Source organism: Bombus terrestris, chromosome 13 (assembly GCF_910591885.1).
Source record: "Bombus terrestris chromosome 13, iyBomTerr1.2, whole genome shotgun sequence".
Classification (NCBI taxonomy): domain Eukaryota; kingdom Metazoa; phylum Arthropoda; class Insecta; order Hymenoptera; family Apidae; genus Bombus; species Bombus terrestris.
The window spans coordinates 7243617-7261146 of NC_063281.1; the positions used below are offsets into that span (position 1 = coordinate 7243617).

The 17530-nt window shown below is 39.5% G+C and overlaps 1 protein-coding gene across 7 annotated transcripts in view; it reads right to left on the minus strand.

Annotated features, from left to right (window-relative positions):
• The window catches only part of LOC100645298 (homeotic protein distal-less), a 113296-nt gene that overhangs the window by 93499 nt on the left and 2267 nt on the right, over positions 1-17530 (minus strand). For 4 of the 7 annotated variants that reach the window (XM_048411321.1, XM_048411320.1, XM_048411325.1 and 1 more), the window contains exon 2: positions 9220-9461. In XM_048411321.1, coding sequence (XP_048267278.1) covers positions 9220-9461 — 242 coding nt within the window. The remainder of the gene's footprint in view (positions 1-9219; positions 9462-17530) is intronic. The other 3 variants (XM_048411323.1, XM_048411322.1, XM_003399982.4) reach the window with 1 other exon arrangement.

The window sequence follows — 17530 nt, forward strand, 5'->3', positions numbered from 1 at the left end:
GATAAGTATTTTCAAAATATCTCTTCCGTGTCTGCAAATTCTATTAATTATTTCTGTACTAATATTTTATAAGATGATGTGAGCGTTATTTTGGCTTTTGTGTGGCAAATCAAAGGAAAGCAAATGTTTTTACTTAACCATAGAATTCTTTGAAGACTCTTATAAAAGAGATTCATATTAGAAAAATTCGTCACAAGAAGAATCTTCGTTTTCTTTTATTTTTCTGATTTAGGATATTCAGATGAACCAGCGAAAATTGTATTTTTTCAATAATTAGCTGTTAATAATTGATACGAACTAGACATGGGCCATAATCTATTGATCGCATTTAAGTTTTTTCACAATTATACGCAATTTTCACTACTAGTAAAAATTTTTGCAATTTTAGAAATTTCATCACTGTTGAAATCTCCAGTTCCATTATAATTCTCTAGTTTCCAAGCCCAAGATGTAGCTCGAAAATACTTCTTTCGACAGCGATGCTTTAACGAATGCAGAACAAAAAATAGATAATGCAACGGGTTAACGAGCCATGTTAGATAACAAGGCCAGGCCGGAATAAAATTGAATTAAACAATGTCGTGCACGATTCACGTGGATCACGGGTGGATGTACGAAAATACACAAGGGCGCGCGTGTGGTCGCACACGAACGTTCCGCGGAATAATAAGTCGTGCCATGCCGCGGATCGCGTGCCACGCCGCGAAACTTTCCCATTTGTAGCCGGTGGTCGACAGATACAAGCCGATAGCGAGACACGTCGCGTCGGTCTGCAGCCTCTATTAGTTTTATTGCGAGAATACACCGATAACGCTACCGAGAGGCTGGCAAACGGGGATGGCGGAACGTAACGCGGAGACAAGAAGTTTTATTCGTCGAACATATCCTTATTTTGACACGCACGTACGTAACTACCGCGTCGATCAGATAATAACGCGATAAGCTGCGTCGATATCAGTTACTTTGATAGAAAATAGGAAAAAGCACGAGATTGGGAGGATGGAGAGAAAGATTAGAGCGAAGAGGAGGAAAGCTGCTTGGATCGAAGGAAAGAAAAGCAATGAATCGGTTAATCGGTTTCCTTGCAACTACGATGGTAGTTGTTTTATGTCGAGTACGATTCAATACGGTTTTCAGATGAATTGGTTGCCTTTTAAGGATATAATAACTAAACTTCGATTTCTGTTCGTCATACGGATTTATTAGGATTCCAGGATATTGAGATACTTTATTTTTAACGAAATTATATTACATATTTGAGATTTTAATTTCAGATACTATGTTGAACAAGAAATTCCTAATTCTTAATTCTTCTTTTCTTGTAATAATATATAATAAATTAGTACCGTTATATATATACACTGAATTATGTTACAATCTGATACATACTACTACATTATATTCACAGAATTGATGTGTTAATAGTTACTGAGAAATATAAGGTCTATTAGCCTTTACTATGTTGTCGCGTTTTTCATCAAGTTTGCATTACCTCCTTTATAAAAACTTCGTTATTGGACTCCTTCGCGGAATTTGAATTTTCTCCGTTCAAATAATTTTGCAACAATTTTAATCACGTAGTGCCAACAACAGATCAAATGAATATAGTGAATGCAGCATAAATATCATCAGCATAAAACTATCACACGACGCATTTTTGTCTTTTTTTGTTAACAAAATATTGACAATTTGTCAAGATACTATGAGTATGAAACTATGAAACTAAGTAAACTATGAAAATAGAAGAATAAATTGTAAATACGAGATTCAGAAGAATTGTGAAAAAATGCCAGAGTTGTGCCAGGTAGTTTCTTTCACGAGACAAACGGGTAAATATTAATTACTATTACCATACGAACCGCCTAATGCCGTGAAAGACAATGCGGCTGACATTCGCGTCCAAGCTGGCGCACCACTTTCACGCGGCCGTCGCCAAACACCGGGGCTGAACAAACGGTATTCGCCTAATGATTCATACGCGAGTCCGTCCAGCAGAATCATCAATTATATTCGAGCCATTGTTCCGCGACTAGAGACCGGGCCCCCATTATCTAATACATCTAACCTACAAAACTCGTAGCTACGTCGAGCCATACTCCGCCATAATCGAGTTCTACCACGAGTCCACCTTTAAATCTGATAATAAACGTCGAACAGAAAGAGAAAGAAACGGTAATATCGTACAACTAGTTATATAAAACTCCTAAATCAAGTAAAAAATTCAGGGACAAAGTTCTACTGCTTACAAATCGACTTATAAGAATTTTCATCTGATTTTCATGTTTGATTTATAGCAGGCGATCGAGACGGTAATTATTAATTAATTAATGGTAATAAACATTGAACAGAAAGGAAGAGAAATATTCTGTAGCTGTATAAGGTTTCTAAATCGAATAAAAAAAACTCACAGACAAAATTTATCTGATTGTGAATCGATTCATAAGAATCTTCATTTGAATTTTACGTTTGATTTATAATGGTTGATCAAAATATAATAAGAGTCATTAATTAATCGTTTCATTGTTCCTTGGCGAGAAACTGAGTTCGTTATCTGTAGTCGATCGGTATTGATAAGTACAGACGAAAGGCTCGCCAAAGTAGCACCGGAGGCATGTGTACGACGCCAGTGATAGTCAGATAAATGGACGCAGATAAACGAGCGGAAAGCGAGGGAAAGGTTGGAGATACGGGGCGGAAAGACACATGTACGAGCGGTTATTCGCGAATCGACGTCTGCTGCGACCACGTTTCGAAAGTGATCCGGTGTTACGTAGTGTTCCGGTAGCTAGGAAAAGATAATGTGTTTTTTTGTTACATTTTCTTCTCTTTAACATCTTTGCCTTTCGATTAGAAACCAATCGTCTCTAAAGAATACTTAATTTTATTTTACTGCTTTGGTCTCATACGAAGTTTTGCACGTAAGCGCCTCCAATAAGTAAAAGAACAAATAAGCAAATAGATTTGTCATATTCCGTGTTAATTTTAATATCAAAAATAGTCGTATAACAATTTATTACAGTAAATAGAATTATTAAATAATCTGAAATACTATATAAGTCTGTGGTAACGGAAAAGACGTAGATAATTAACACAGTACTTGAAACATGGCTTTCCGCGTTACATTGATTTACATACCTATCACGTGTGTGCCTGTACATTGTATTTTAATGATCACTTTAACATCAATTTTTCTTACAATATTGTGCGAATAACATGTCAATCACTCGAGTTGTGAGATCATTTTGTTTCTATTTGCTTGGGCGTTGCGATAATATCATAGTAGCAATTCTATAATAGTTGTGTATCAAACCTTGTAATATTAAACCAGAGTAAAGAATATTTCTAAAGAGAGAAGATTAATCTAACATCTTGAATAACCAAGAAATTTAATTTTAATTTGTCTTTCACTTCTCTATAGTATCTCGCTAGTAGACGGAAAAATATAAAAAGGAAAGATAAACGAGGTTTCGCTTGTCTATTTGAAAGGCCTCTTTTCCTTCACTTCGAAATTTTTCTCTCTTTTTCCATTCGAAGATCACGTCGATCGATCAGTCGAATCGAGAAGCCCGAATCACTTTTTCTTCCATGAGCAAAAGATCGTGTAACGCGATCTTCATTTTTCATCCTCTTAGTTCTATCTCCTGCACATACCAACATCTCAAACAACATACACATTTATGATTCACGTTTGAATATATACTCGCTCATGCATGAATAATAATTATTTGCACGTTAATTTTCACCTTAATTCCCACGGCTCTCGGATTTTCTGCAAATGCATCGCGTGTTGCATCAAAATTTTCTGCGACCTTGATCCTGATGCACGAACGGTACCAGTCAGTTATTTATTAATCACTGTCCAAAGGTGTTGAGGATATGTGGGTAAAGGTAAGAAGAATTCGTTATATGAAACTCTAGTTAATCCTGGTTCATTCCTATTAAAGAATGTTGGCACACGAATCAAAGAATAAATCTTGCATTGCAAACCGTTCCTGTTATAGAAAGTTTCGTTGGAGAGAATGGAAAAATCTCGTTTGAATTCTCGAAGTTCTACGCAATGGCGCGCGGATAAATGCAGCGAAAGGCGTTACACTGTCGATCGATCGTTGCTTTTATATATCGCCCTTTGAGTGACAGCATTATCTTATTCCCGGAGCGTACAAAGTGATCGATGTAGAGGGGTAGTTCGGCTCGATCGTTCACCGGTCGCCGTAATATCGATATCGAGTACTATCTACGTCTTTCATGCCCCTTTCAATAATAAATAACAGGAAGTATAGAGGATGATCCACCGGTGCGTAGCTTTCGATGGCCACTTAGAGAGGTGCTGGAACTTACGAAGCGTGTTAGACACCCTTAAGGGAACCTTACGTAAACCTTGATAGAATATTTTCAGAATATCGGATAAATATTTGACATACGTTTAAATGAACATCGGATAAAACTTTGGCTGAATTTTTCGTGAATATTGGACAAAGCTTTGCACGAGTATTAGACGAACTTCGGATGATCATTTGATAAACCTCTATGGGAACATTGGTGAAACTTTTTCAGCAGCGTTAGTTTCAGAACATTGAATAAACCTCTGAGTGAATTTTAAGTAAATCTTGGATAAGTATTGTAAACGGTTGAATATTAGACAAACTGTGGATGAAATGCTTAGGTGAAATTCGCACATTAGATGAGCACATTGAGCAAACCTTTGAATGACTGTTGAGTGAATTTTGGACGAATATTGAGCGAAGGTTGGGTGTACCCTGGATACCTCGAATCTTCGGGGGTAAACGTACTTCGGAACATTCAGATTTCGAATTCACTCGGCGTGCAGTTCTTCCCTTGGTGTGCGCGACTTTCGAATCTCGTTTCGACGCGTTGGCATTCCCAGGGCCAATGAGGAGAGATCGACCACGTTGGTCGGCGAAGACGAAGAAAAAGGAACCACCACGCCCAAGGTACGTGGCAGGAACGCAGACGGTCGTGTTGGTACCTATGTAGCCACGTCTACGTGTCTATCCCCTTTGCACGTACACGTTTCTGCTCGCGACGATGTGTACTTCGCGTGTACAAGTACTCTCTATCCTTATTGCCCGCTTTCTTTCTTTCTCTTTCTTTCTGTCGGTGTAGCAGCACAGCGGCACGAACGCGCTACCACGTCCTCAAATTGAAGTCTCGAAGAAAAAGAGATGCGTGGCCTCACTTCTCTGGTTCAGATCTCCTCCACCGTTCTTTCTTCTTCTTCTTTTCGTATCGTCTTCGTCGTTTTCCGTGGCGAAGTTGAACACCACGAGCAAACCAAAGGGCAACCGAGAAGAAGCAAGGAAGGGAGAGGGAGGGAAAGGCGCGGATAAGAAGATGTCGAAGAAGGGACGACACAGAGGGAAAGAGATACAAAGAGACGAAGCGGTTTCGAAGCGAGGAGGAGGAGACCAGCAACGAAGGGAAGATGGAAGAGTCTCTGAAGGCTCTGTAGGCGCCATGTTGCTGGCGATGACAAGAAACCCGATGCGACGGTAGCAGGGCCAACGGAGCAGGCACAGGCGCTTGCTCGAACGCCTTGATTGGCCGATTACAGATTATACACGGTACACCCTGAAGAGATGCATCGGCCGTAAGCTTCGTCGGGATCAGCTACCGCGGTGCTGCAGAGACTTGGTCGAGGATGTTGCATCGAGAATGATTCACGAAGATTTGGAAGCATCGCAATGGAAACTACCCTTGTGTGGAAAAGAAATAATAGAAAATAGAGAAAGATATTGAAGAAGCTTTAGAAATAGATACGTACCTTCGCTAAACTTGAGAATTCTGAGAATTTAGATTGACCAGGATAGATCGTTGTTTAATACAATCGATAATTTTTTCAGGAATTTTTCTCCTTAAAGTACAGTTCAAGAATTAGATGCCTTGTAGTGGAATGTATTCTTATGATAAAAGAAAGGGGCAGCATATGGGCAATGCCGAAGAAATGCCAGGAAAAGCTGTGTAAAATTTAATAATTCTGTGAATTTCGATTCGATGAATGTAGAAATCATTGTATTAATTTCCTCCACAAATTTTGCACCTTGAATTACGCTTAAAGATGCGGAAGCTTTGTATTAGAAGATTGTGTATTCCTCATATGAACAAAAGAAGTGAAACGTGAACAATATTGAAGAAACTTAAGAATTCCGTGAATTTAGATACGGCGACGATTAATCATTTTTGCCAGCGATTTCCTCCTTCGAATTATACTTTTAATATTTCTTACAAGAGAAAAATATATTGACATTCTTCTTTACGCGTCAAATTTTGTAACAGTGCAAACGAATTATGGATAACTCAAGACTTTCTAGTTCTCCCTCAAAGTAACAAATTGATTTCAGAAATGGAAAATTCCGATTCTAGAGTCTTCTGTTGAAAGAATGCTCTGTTTCGTGTTATTTTGCAAACAACCTGACACGGTGCCGCGATTACTCATCAGGCTGCGTCGAGCTCGATTCTCTGGCAGAAGGAGAAAGGGGAATAACTCCCGCGGAGCTCAGACTAATGAAATTATCCGGTCCGGGACCCCCTGCAACGACATCAGCAACCTACGACAGCCAGTTATCCCGTGATTACGCGATACCCAGTTACGTATCACGATGTGTGTACCTATGAGAAAACCTCTAGCCTTTTGACATCTATTGAACCCTCGGGGAAGGAAGGGGGGGGCTAAATACAAATAAATCAATTTGGGGTCAATTTCCATTGTGAAATCAGGGCTATTATTTGACATACTTAATATATACGACCAATAAATCATGGTTTAACTCACTGATTGTATCTAAAGTACATATTGCTATTTCTCTGCGGAAGCTGCATACACTTTTTATCAAACGTCTTTCCTTAGTTATCTATGGTATGTTCGATGTAATTAATTGTATTTATTTCAATTGCACGGTTTAATGTTTTGTTTCTTTTTCTGTTAACTTTTGTGTTAAAAATCTTCATTAATACCTAGCCGCAAAAAATCCAATGATTGAATTGGTGGTTATTTTTTTAGAATCTAGTAAATTAATTTTAGATAATTGAGACGGCGCAACGTATACGTCACTAGCAGGGAATGTGTAAATCAACGAGCAATACCGATACATCCGATTTAATCCATATTTCACAGAGAAATTTTTGAAAACATACTAAGAAAATTATGCGTGATAATACAAAAAGTCTGGTAATTGAAAGAGAGGAGAAATAATAGTCTTATAAATAATTGAATAACGAGAAAAAGATTCTTCCATGATTTTTACGATAACTCAAACCTTCCACGTGAATTAATCGTAACAATCAATCACTGCGGAGCTGATCACTATAATCTCGCACCATCTATATGGCATTGATAAACGCAGTCGAAGGAATTTTCCCTCGGTTCGCTTCTTTTTCCAGTCGAAAGTAGTCAAAACTTAATTAGGGTAACCGGATTCAATCGAAGAGTCGTAAAACTGACAAAACTTGAAGGATTTCGCAAAATCACGAATGCAGCTTTAATCGAATGCATTGCCGACATAGCGCATAAATCGTGGTCAGAGATATATCGAAATTAAGATTTCGCAAGCGGGTACGGTTCGTTTCAATTAGCTCGAAGGCGCGATCGCGGTCTAATAAATCGTTAATTGGGAGTCGTGGGATTATCCGCAAGAAATTCATGACTTCGAGGAGACCAGCGTCAATTAGCTTTTGACCATAGGTTCAGCCTAATAAATCGTTAATTGGAAACCAAACCGGATAATTAGCGGAAAGCCAGTACCGATGTCCACCGTGAAAAACTAAAAAACTTCACGATCGTCCGGCTGCTGGAATTATTTATGATCTTCTCGTTAGTGTCTCGCGGCTGATTTTCTCCCTGTTGCCGATACGCTGCACGTTAGTACTGGCAACCCTATCCTCCCGGTGTCCAGGGCGTGGCGGATCGGTGATTTAGTAAAGTCATTTGTGCCGATAATGCTGACAGATGCCGTCCATCGAGAGTCCTGTTACCCTGGACTCTCCGTGCAACAGGATCTTCTCGTGGTTTCGAGGGGTGGACGCGAAACATGACTATGTTTCGTGGATACCGCGCAGAAATTTGAAGAAAAGTTGCACGCGTAGGTTAATTATAAAAATAGAAGGGTTTTACCAGTAAAGTTTCACGGAAAAATCGTACCGCGTTTGAAGATAACTATAGTTTCGAATTTAGAATGCAATTTTCGAAGATTAAAAGGCATACGACACGTAGCTGTCACTTGTGAATATTGCACGCAAGTTTGAAAGCAATACAGCGTATATGGATTGATTGAAAAGTGTAAGAATTCTATTAGTGGGGTATTATTGGAAGAATTTGAGCTGCGCTTGAAGATTATAAATTAATAAGATTGTAGCTTCTGATACCGAATGCAATTTTGGAAGAGTCAGGTCGGAAAATGTGAAACGTGAAAGATCGTCTTTCACAAATGTTTGGGGGCGAAATATTTTGCAGATGGAAAAATTGTTAAATTATATACAATTGTAAGATTGTGGAAAAGTTTCAATATGGGAAGATTCAGAGGGAGAATACGGAACGTGATCGCGAATATTCCAAAGAAGTGTCTTTAGCACGTGGATTAAATTAAATCTGCACAACTGGTGAACTAATCATACTTTAAGAATTCAAAGCTGGTCAGTTTCCTTCATGGAATGCAATTTATTTCAACGATTCAGAATGCACAATTGTACAATTCGAAGAATGCAGACAAGCCACGACAATCTGCTCGATAAATACACGCGGTAAAAATCCACTGAAGAAGAACATCTTATACAAATTAAATTAATTTAAACCAACATTTGCAGTGATTCTCAGGGATTATACCAGAAATTTTCCGCGCCTTCCTCTATCTTAATGCAACATCCGAGGATATTACGAGCGTTCTTAGAGGAATTTTCTTGCCATACGAAGCTGAACGCGTACCGAATGAAATTTTCATGGAAACCGCGCTTAATTGCCGGGAGATAACGTGAAAACGCAGTGGATTCCAGGCGTAAGAGTCACGGAACAACATAAGCCCCGTGTTGATTCGCGTGACGAGTGCAGCGTTCATCATCCCACCGACGATGTAGTGCACGTGAATTTCGTTGCACGTGAGAACAACGTACGTCGTATTAGTACTTCCGTGAGAGAAAATTGATGGCGAAAAGAAAGAAGAATTAAAGAAACAAGCACGACAAAAAAATAAAAAGAAATATAACACTTACCTGGGTTTGCGTCAGTCCAAGACTCGCCGCGAGCTCCGCTCTTTCTGGTAGCGCGAGATATTGCGTTCTCTGGAACCGCCTGTTAAGTTGTTGCAACTGAAGGCTGCTATAGATCGTTCGAGGTTTCCTCATTTTCTTTCCTTTACCATTCCTCAAGGAACCGCCGCCACCACCTCCGAGCTCGTCGACGAGACTGCCACCCTTGTCACCCAATGGCGAGAGGTCTGCGAACATGCACCACCCTAACATCAACTTTCAGAATCCTCATCACCGATTGTGTACGAACTAAAGAGAAATTTAACGAAAACCTAAACAAAACTATTCGATAGATACTTGATTTATGACACATTTAGAACGATAGAACGATTTAATTAACTGATCCAAATTCGAAACGATTCATTGACGTTTGTGGGAAGAGAAAAGAACGAAAGGAATGGAAAGAGAAATTAGTTGAAGGCATTATAGCATCGAAAGAAAAGGATGAAAGGCTTGTCGAAGATCGCGACAAAGGTTCGGGCGTAGGTAGCCGCGATAAATCATGATTAATCTCGTGTAATTTGCCACGTGTGATCGCTATCGTGGCGAACAATATCGGAGTGCTAACCATAGTGTAATTAATTAAAAAAAATTGTTATAAATTAATCATCGAATAATTACGCACCGACTAAATAAACGCATCGTGCCAGCCCGGCGAACGCTATCGTACGTACGATCACGCCATTATGTTTATACCCTAATTACAATGTAGCGTAATACGGCGCGCGGTGTGAATCCTTGAACGTAACACAGTCATTTAGAAATCCAAACAGGCCAGCCTTGTCATTTTCCACCTAATGTGGCGCGTTCAAGGAAATGTCATCCTGGAAAATTCACCATACGCGCGTGTCTGTGTGTGCATGCTATGAAAATCGGCATAGTAAAACATACATCAACATGGCCTCCATCGAACAGGTGTAGCAGAAAATTCTCGAACGTGGCATGGTTGATAACAAAACTTGTAATTACCAACTTTTGAATTAGTAATTCGAAATTTCTAACTACTCGCGCGTGATCTTCTACCTTTATGAAATCTATAGCGATCAGTCGGATATGCATACGACGCGTGTATACATACATACGATATGATTTTTATGATTTATTGCTGGTCGTGTCACCAGTAACGGGGGCGTGGAAGACTGACCCGTGGATCAACGAGTTTCAAGATCGATCGCGGAACGACACGGAGATTTTGATTACGCGTAAAATGGCAGATATTAACAAGCAACCCCTGCTATACCTGATCTTTTCTTGCCAGGTTATATATGTACGTACACCATACTTGGCGGGATATTTACGATACGCAATCGCGTGTTAGGAGGAGTTACGGGGTCTTTCCATCGGCAAGGATTCTTCCAGAAGGCGGTGTCCTTCGTTTAACGAGACGTTTTTGCGCTGTCGTGACCGGTATCGTCGAATACATTAACCTACACGATTTTATGTCAGGTTGAACGCGATAATGCTTATTCGGTGTTTTATCGTGGCAGGTCAGTGGAGCCATGATGTCGCCGAATATAACGTGTCATTTCGAAAGGAATAATAGCCGTCCCGTTATCTTTACGCATTTTTATGCAATGTCTTTGACATATAGCAACGCGCTATTGATAGGACGTACTATGTTTCTGTGGAAAATATCGTAGCTTAATTAAGTACCGAGAAAAACTGTCTTTTTGCTGCGATTAATTAAAATTTTCAATTTTTTAATTCAACGTGTTAACCACTACTAGCAAGCAAGTTCATGGTACATTTATAATGTAGCATTTGTTTGAATGATGGTAATCAAGCTTTCATTCTATCTGATTTCGGAATTAGATATGCGCTTCTTTTACTCTGATGGATTTATTACCCGCTTTTGAAAAGGTTTATATTTTTTGAACCTAAGCAATTATTTTCCTTTTCTATTTATCAATTTTAATATAAACTCAGAAAATCTACAAAAGTTTTTTCATACTTTCCTCTTTCGTTTGAAAATCAGGGAAAATATGGACATAAAAGAAACGGTACTCGAAAAAATTTCTATTTCATTATCGATTATCCATAAATCCCAAGAAACATAAAACTAGAACACACCGACACTGCACATCAAACCGATACGAATTACCATTTTTATCATTAGTTTTCCGATTTTTGTGCATTTATGGACAGTCCAAAATGCATCAAATATGCAAAAATATTGAAAATATCCAGTGTAGAATCTCCACTTAGAATGCATTTCTATATGGAATCTTCATAAAATTACAAATTTACATAAGTATCCGTCTAAGCACAAACATCGTGAATTACGCTATAATGCATATACCAAACACATTGCCAATCATTCCATTGATTATGAATGAATCACCGCGATAATCACAACCTATGATGCAACATCGTGGCACAGAAGTGCATAAAAGCATAAAGTTCAGTGAAAACTGTAAGAAAAATCGGGAAACGAAGGAGAGGCACGGTTTTACGATACATTTTTCTCGGGAGTGCTTGTGCGTTGCAAGAGCTCGCGGAGTCATTAGCGCGACGGTGTATGCAAAGCGGTCGCTGAAAACCGCTCCGGTCGCGGTGAAACTACTACTTTAGCATAATTCGCGCGGCTCATTTGCGAGCGGTCGTGCGTTCCCTGTTTCCTTTACGCGCGCGTTCCCTTCCCGATTTTCGCGTGTACGCGATCGATCGATCCGCGGTTGCCTGTTATTTCACCGGGAATAACCGTTCTCGAAGAGGCAATTTATCGTCCTATATATCCTCGATGCAGATATAAAAGCAACCACGATACCGTAAAATATAATTAATACACCATTCATCAGAACCAAGAGGTTAACGTTTCGCGAGTGATCAACGATTCTACGCGAGTTTCTGTGAAAAATCGTTTGGTCACGGATCGAAAAGAACTGTGCTAAGCCTCGATGCAGATGAGCGGCGCAGTTGCGATTTCGCTCAGGCGACGATGTGTAATTCGATGGGTTTGTGCTTCTAAGATTTGATACAGACGAGCGAGTTTCGTCGCGTGAATGCAGTGTGTTGAATTATGTAGGGAAATATATGTGAGTGAGCGCATTTGCAATAATTTCGCGCGAATTTGCGATGCATAAAAATCGAGAAGCGCGCAGTTCAACATATTTGTATTTACTATATGCTTAGATATATTCGACTGCAACGCGCGAATTTTCCTATTTTTACCGATTTACGTATAATTCGCTGAATGCTAAAAACGTTGCGTTTATGTACATTGATGTCTATGATAATTCGAATGACTTCGAAATTTAATAAATATCGCTTGAACATTTTGAGTTTAAAATATATATAACTTCTAATCACTGATAAACTTAAAATAATATTTGTGTAAGCATAACAAGAAAGTTTTACTTAACTTCTATAGAAAAAATGAAATAAAATATAAAAGAAATGTATTCCTTAAACAATTATCAGTAATACTGTAGACAAAGGTCAGAAAAGGAAAATCATATAAGAAAAAAAATTCCCAATTTTAGAATTATCTGCGAAAATAAAAATATTCGTTGAAAAATGAAAAAAATAAGAATTCTCGTACATATTATCACATGTCCGACAATGAGCGTTATTATATCGCTATATGTACATTGTTTTCTGTTCGCTAACGTTGCATGCCTGGCAAAAAAACTCTCACGAGAAAAAAAAACCACTCCTTCGTATCGAGGCTCGTATTTCTAATAACACAATGCACATGACCATGCAATCCGGCTATTCGACGAATAAATCTGTCAAATCTCACACCATCGCCACTAAAAAATCGCAACGTCTCTCTGTGCCCAGTTCTAGCCCTGTCAATGGAATACGAAGTCAAGTCCGAGTGGAAAAACAGCAGAGTTAGAGACGAATAGCTTATCGTCGATCGCAACAGCTAGCCACGACCGGTGCACTTTGCGTGACGACCATTCGAACCCCACTTTTCTCATTGTCAGCTGGGGGGACGAACCAGGATCCGGTTGAGTGGCAGCCACACGATATCTACGGATGTATCTAAGCCAGAGAAAACACGACTTCCGTGCAAAATCTTCGAACTTACGAGAAGAGAAGAAGAGGAAGGAGAAGAAAATCCATCATTGCTACCATCATCATCCATAGAGCAACTTGAAATTTCCATCTTTGAAGATTTGTGACCCAATAGTGCTCCAGACCGGTGTTCCTAATCCTTGTGAAAACAACCGTTTAATACCTAATCCATCACCCTGGCCATAAACCCCAGAACTCTCTATCCGAAGGATGCATTGTCTTTGAACCATTCCGGTTTAATTTGACCGGTGGTTGGTCGCTGCCAGGCCCGGTAACTAATGTAGAGTTCGGTAAAGGTAGCCACGCTAATTGGATTCTGGTTCCCGGGATCGTTTGCCTCGTTGCGACTCGACATGGATGGGCTCAACGTCGATGACAAGGTAACGGCAAAACGGAGAAGAAGGCTCGACCAGGGACGATGTTAATGGACGGTTCATTTGTCGCAACCGATGAGATTGCTCGTTGATATACGACTACCACCTAACTGTGCACTGTTTACGCATAAGATCGGTACGATGGCTCACGATTGTGTACACGATACGAGATAGTCCCTTCTTTTGTACTCTCTTGATTCTGACAAGTCGTCGCAGGTAAAGTTTCGGACAACTTCATTAATCATCTTTGGTTATATAACGGTTCTGATGTCCAATTTCTGATCGATGTTTTTCATATTTTCGCACGAGATGGGGGTGGAATGGAATTGGGAAAAGAAGACCGAAAGAAGTATAAAATAACATTAAAAAGTTAACAGTTACGATTAACGAAAGGAGATAGCGGTAGAAGGAGTTACGAACTTAGCGTTGTAAAAGTATTTCTTGAAAATTTATATTGCTACATATAGGATGAATGCATTAAAAGAAAAACTGCGACGCCAGTGAATGTAGTTTATGCATTGACAGAAGTCAAAAGAGAATAATCCACAATGTCGGTATTTGAATTAAAGATTATGATCAATTTTAGAACAGATATAGATTTTATATTTTCATTCCATATGGAAATATATAAATGCGGCTAAGCTACGAACAGCTTTTAAAAATAACTTATTAAATGTGAATTACGAAACGTTACACGTGACTCGTAGCATGAAGTTGATGAAATGGTATTCAAATATTTCATATATTTCCTTCTTCTCTAAGCACATTTGACAAGGGTATTAAATTGGAGGTGTCAAGTATTTTGCCAGAAAGGTAGTTGAAAGGAACGACACGCGGCAGGTGGCCAGAGCCCGAGGAGGATGTGCAAACAATAGCGTGCTCCTTTGTAATTAACTCGCGATCGCGATTCTAAAACGATATTTATTATTTAATTAATTCAATCGCTTTCATCAAGCTCCGTGCCTGATTCGCAGAGGATTACAAGCAGCAAAGAGCAACGGGCAAATTCTTTCGTCGCAATTTGTCACACGTGTAAACGAGCTTCTCGTAATGATTAATCACAAACGATCGGCACACGATATGTTCGAATTAACCAATTATCGCTGTACAATTACGACGAATGGCGCGTTGCCACGCGGAAGAACGAGTGTAACTTTCTTTAATCGTACAAGACAACAATAAGAACCAAGAAGAAAATGGAAAACGCTTAAGAAAAAAAAAAAAGCATTACGATGACCGAGTGATCTACGAGGATCGGCGAAGCAATCAATAATCGACGTAGCAACACGTGGCTATCGTTCGATAGATCAATTCTACATTATCGTAACCACTCTCTGAGAACGCTGTTAATGGAGGCAGACATAACGTTACGACACGGCAATCGCGATTTGTCGCCATTCGTCGGAAACACAACGACGAACTCTCTCCTCGAGCAGAATTTTCTACCACGCTAATCCGGTTCTTACGCGAACTCGTCATAGTTCTATCCTGCTGGGGTCCGTTCTAATGGTTTATGAAAACCGAGCACGAAGAAATTGTCATCCTAATGAGAGAAAATGACCTATAATCTGAACGATTCCGTGGAATCGTGGAACCCATTCGAAAGAACGCATCGTAGAATATTTGCCCATTACCGATCACGGACCCTTGGAAAATACGTTCGTTTCTTCCTTCCCATCGATGGTCAAGTATTTGCAATTTTCCAAATCGAGAGGAAAGGAAGGAAGGGAGAAGAAATTGCCGAGAGTCAGAGCCCTCGACCGTTTTATTGGATTCTTCTATGCAACGATGGGTAAACGTATCGTGTAACGTGCGAATATCTCGAGGGGCGAACCCTTTTTTCATATACTTCACCATCGGAGGGATTCACCGTTTCCTTTCTATCCATATTTATCTATTTTTTTTCCTACTCTCCTAGCAATTTTCGACAAACTCACCGATTCAAGATTACCTATAACCGATATCCCAGTGCTTCGAATTACGGAAGGGGTGGTTCGAAACAGGCGAGAACCTCTCGTGGTTTTCATAATGCAGGGACGTTGGAACGTGCACGTTTGCGGCGGTAAAAGACAGGTGGAAAGGAAGAAGAACCACCGGTCATTATTAATTTACGCGATAGATAGGGTTCGCAGGGGAGGTTGCCGATTGTCCCCTTCAGAAAAGACAGAAGCCTATAGAGAGTTCCCATAGAGAAGGAAAAACTCGTGTAAATTCCTCTTCAATTAATTTAGGATTTTATCGAGTGTCTTCCGTGTCGGGAATACCGTCGCGTCTAAAGAACTAAATATTGCACGTTTCTATCGACGGCAGCGACGATATCGTCGCTCGCGTTCGTCGATTCGCGGTTGACAGCTTCATCAGCAAAGCGATACGATATACCACTGGTATTTCGAGCAATAATTCTAGAAATGACGCATCGTGTTGATCATTTCTTTTCAATCGTTGTAACGACAAGCTTACTTAGCGAGGAATCGATGCTGAGTTTTCTTTCACGGCGCACGGTGAGAAATTCATAGAACGCTTCCCTTTATATCTAACGAAATTTGGAAGATTTGAAAGAAGTTGATGGAATTTTGCAATTGCTGATTGAGAATATTCGGAGTATTTTAAACTAATTTTGCAATTCGCAGACTGTTGTACGTAGCTAAATAATTTTACATTGAAGAGTGAAAATTGTGCGAATTTAAAAATAATTGATTACAAAGGACTTTGTAATTATTGATCGAGGGTATTAAAAACATTTTGCGAGTGTTTCTTTTTTCTGAACGCATTGGTGTATAAATAATTTCATACGTAAGACGAAGGTGAAAATATGTACGCGTATCTAACTGTTTGTATTTCAGCTGCCTGCATTTACATATTGAATAAAAATTTCTGTGAATTTTTTAGAGAGCCAAGATGATTTATGAAAGAAACAAATTGCAGTTTCACGGAAGTAAAACCTTATCAGAAAAAAAAAGACAAAGATGAGAAATGCAAAGATGTTTAGCGAGATAACAACCAGCTTTATATATCTAATTGCTTGGCGTTAGCCAATATGTAGATATAAACTAGAAAAAGAGGACAAGATGAAGAAAACATGGATGCATGATTGCATGATGGACAATTGCATATATTGGAATTTAGTTAACTGTATTGAAATATACAGTAAAAACTCGCGTGAACTTCAAAGAAGTTGGCGAGGAAAAAACACACGAAGACGAAGGCGAGGGAAATGTGCAAAGAAACGATGAACAGTTGCGTATCTGACTACTTGAATATCTAGCGACGCTTTTCGAGGACACAGGGAGGCCGCGACTATTCTCATTCAGCCGGGGGGGCTTTTTGTTTCGTTCGTTAGCCGCTTTGCGGGACTTTTTCGGATCCCAAGAGGATTCTCTTTCCTAGTCGTATATCTTATTCCGTTTCTCCGCGTTATTGTGCCTGCCCAGGCCGTCGACCGAACCACTACCTGCTACTCTAGATTCTCTCTTCCGTTTTCGTTTCTTTTTCCGTCGAGCGCCTACCTTGCCAGATGCGAAATCAACGAAAGAAGTTTACGATTTTGACTTGGCGTCCGATCGCCACGCGTACGCACAACCATAATGTATTTCCAACGATCTGACCTCCCACATGTGAAACGTTTCAGGATTAGATAATGAAACTACCAATTTGTGTTAAAAATATCGCAACATCGCTTCTATGTACTTATCGACGAATTATGCGTGGAATTGTAACGAGTACTCGGTTGAAATACGTTACGAGTGTAATGCGTTTTAAGTAGAATTCTACCGCCGGGATCAGACATCCGACTCTTGGGAAATTTAAAGACATCGTTATCAGAAGAATTATCACAATCGAATATAGTAATAGCGATAATTATACGTCTGATAACGATT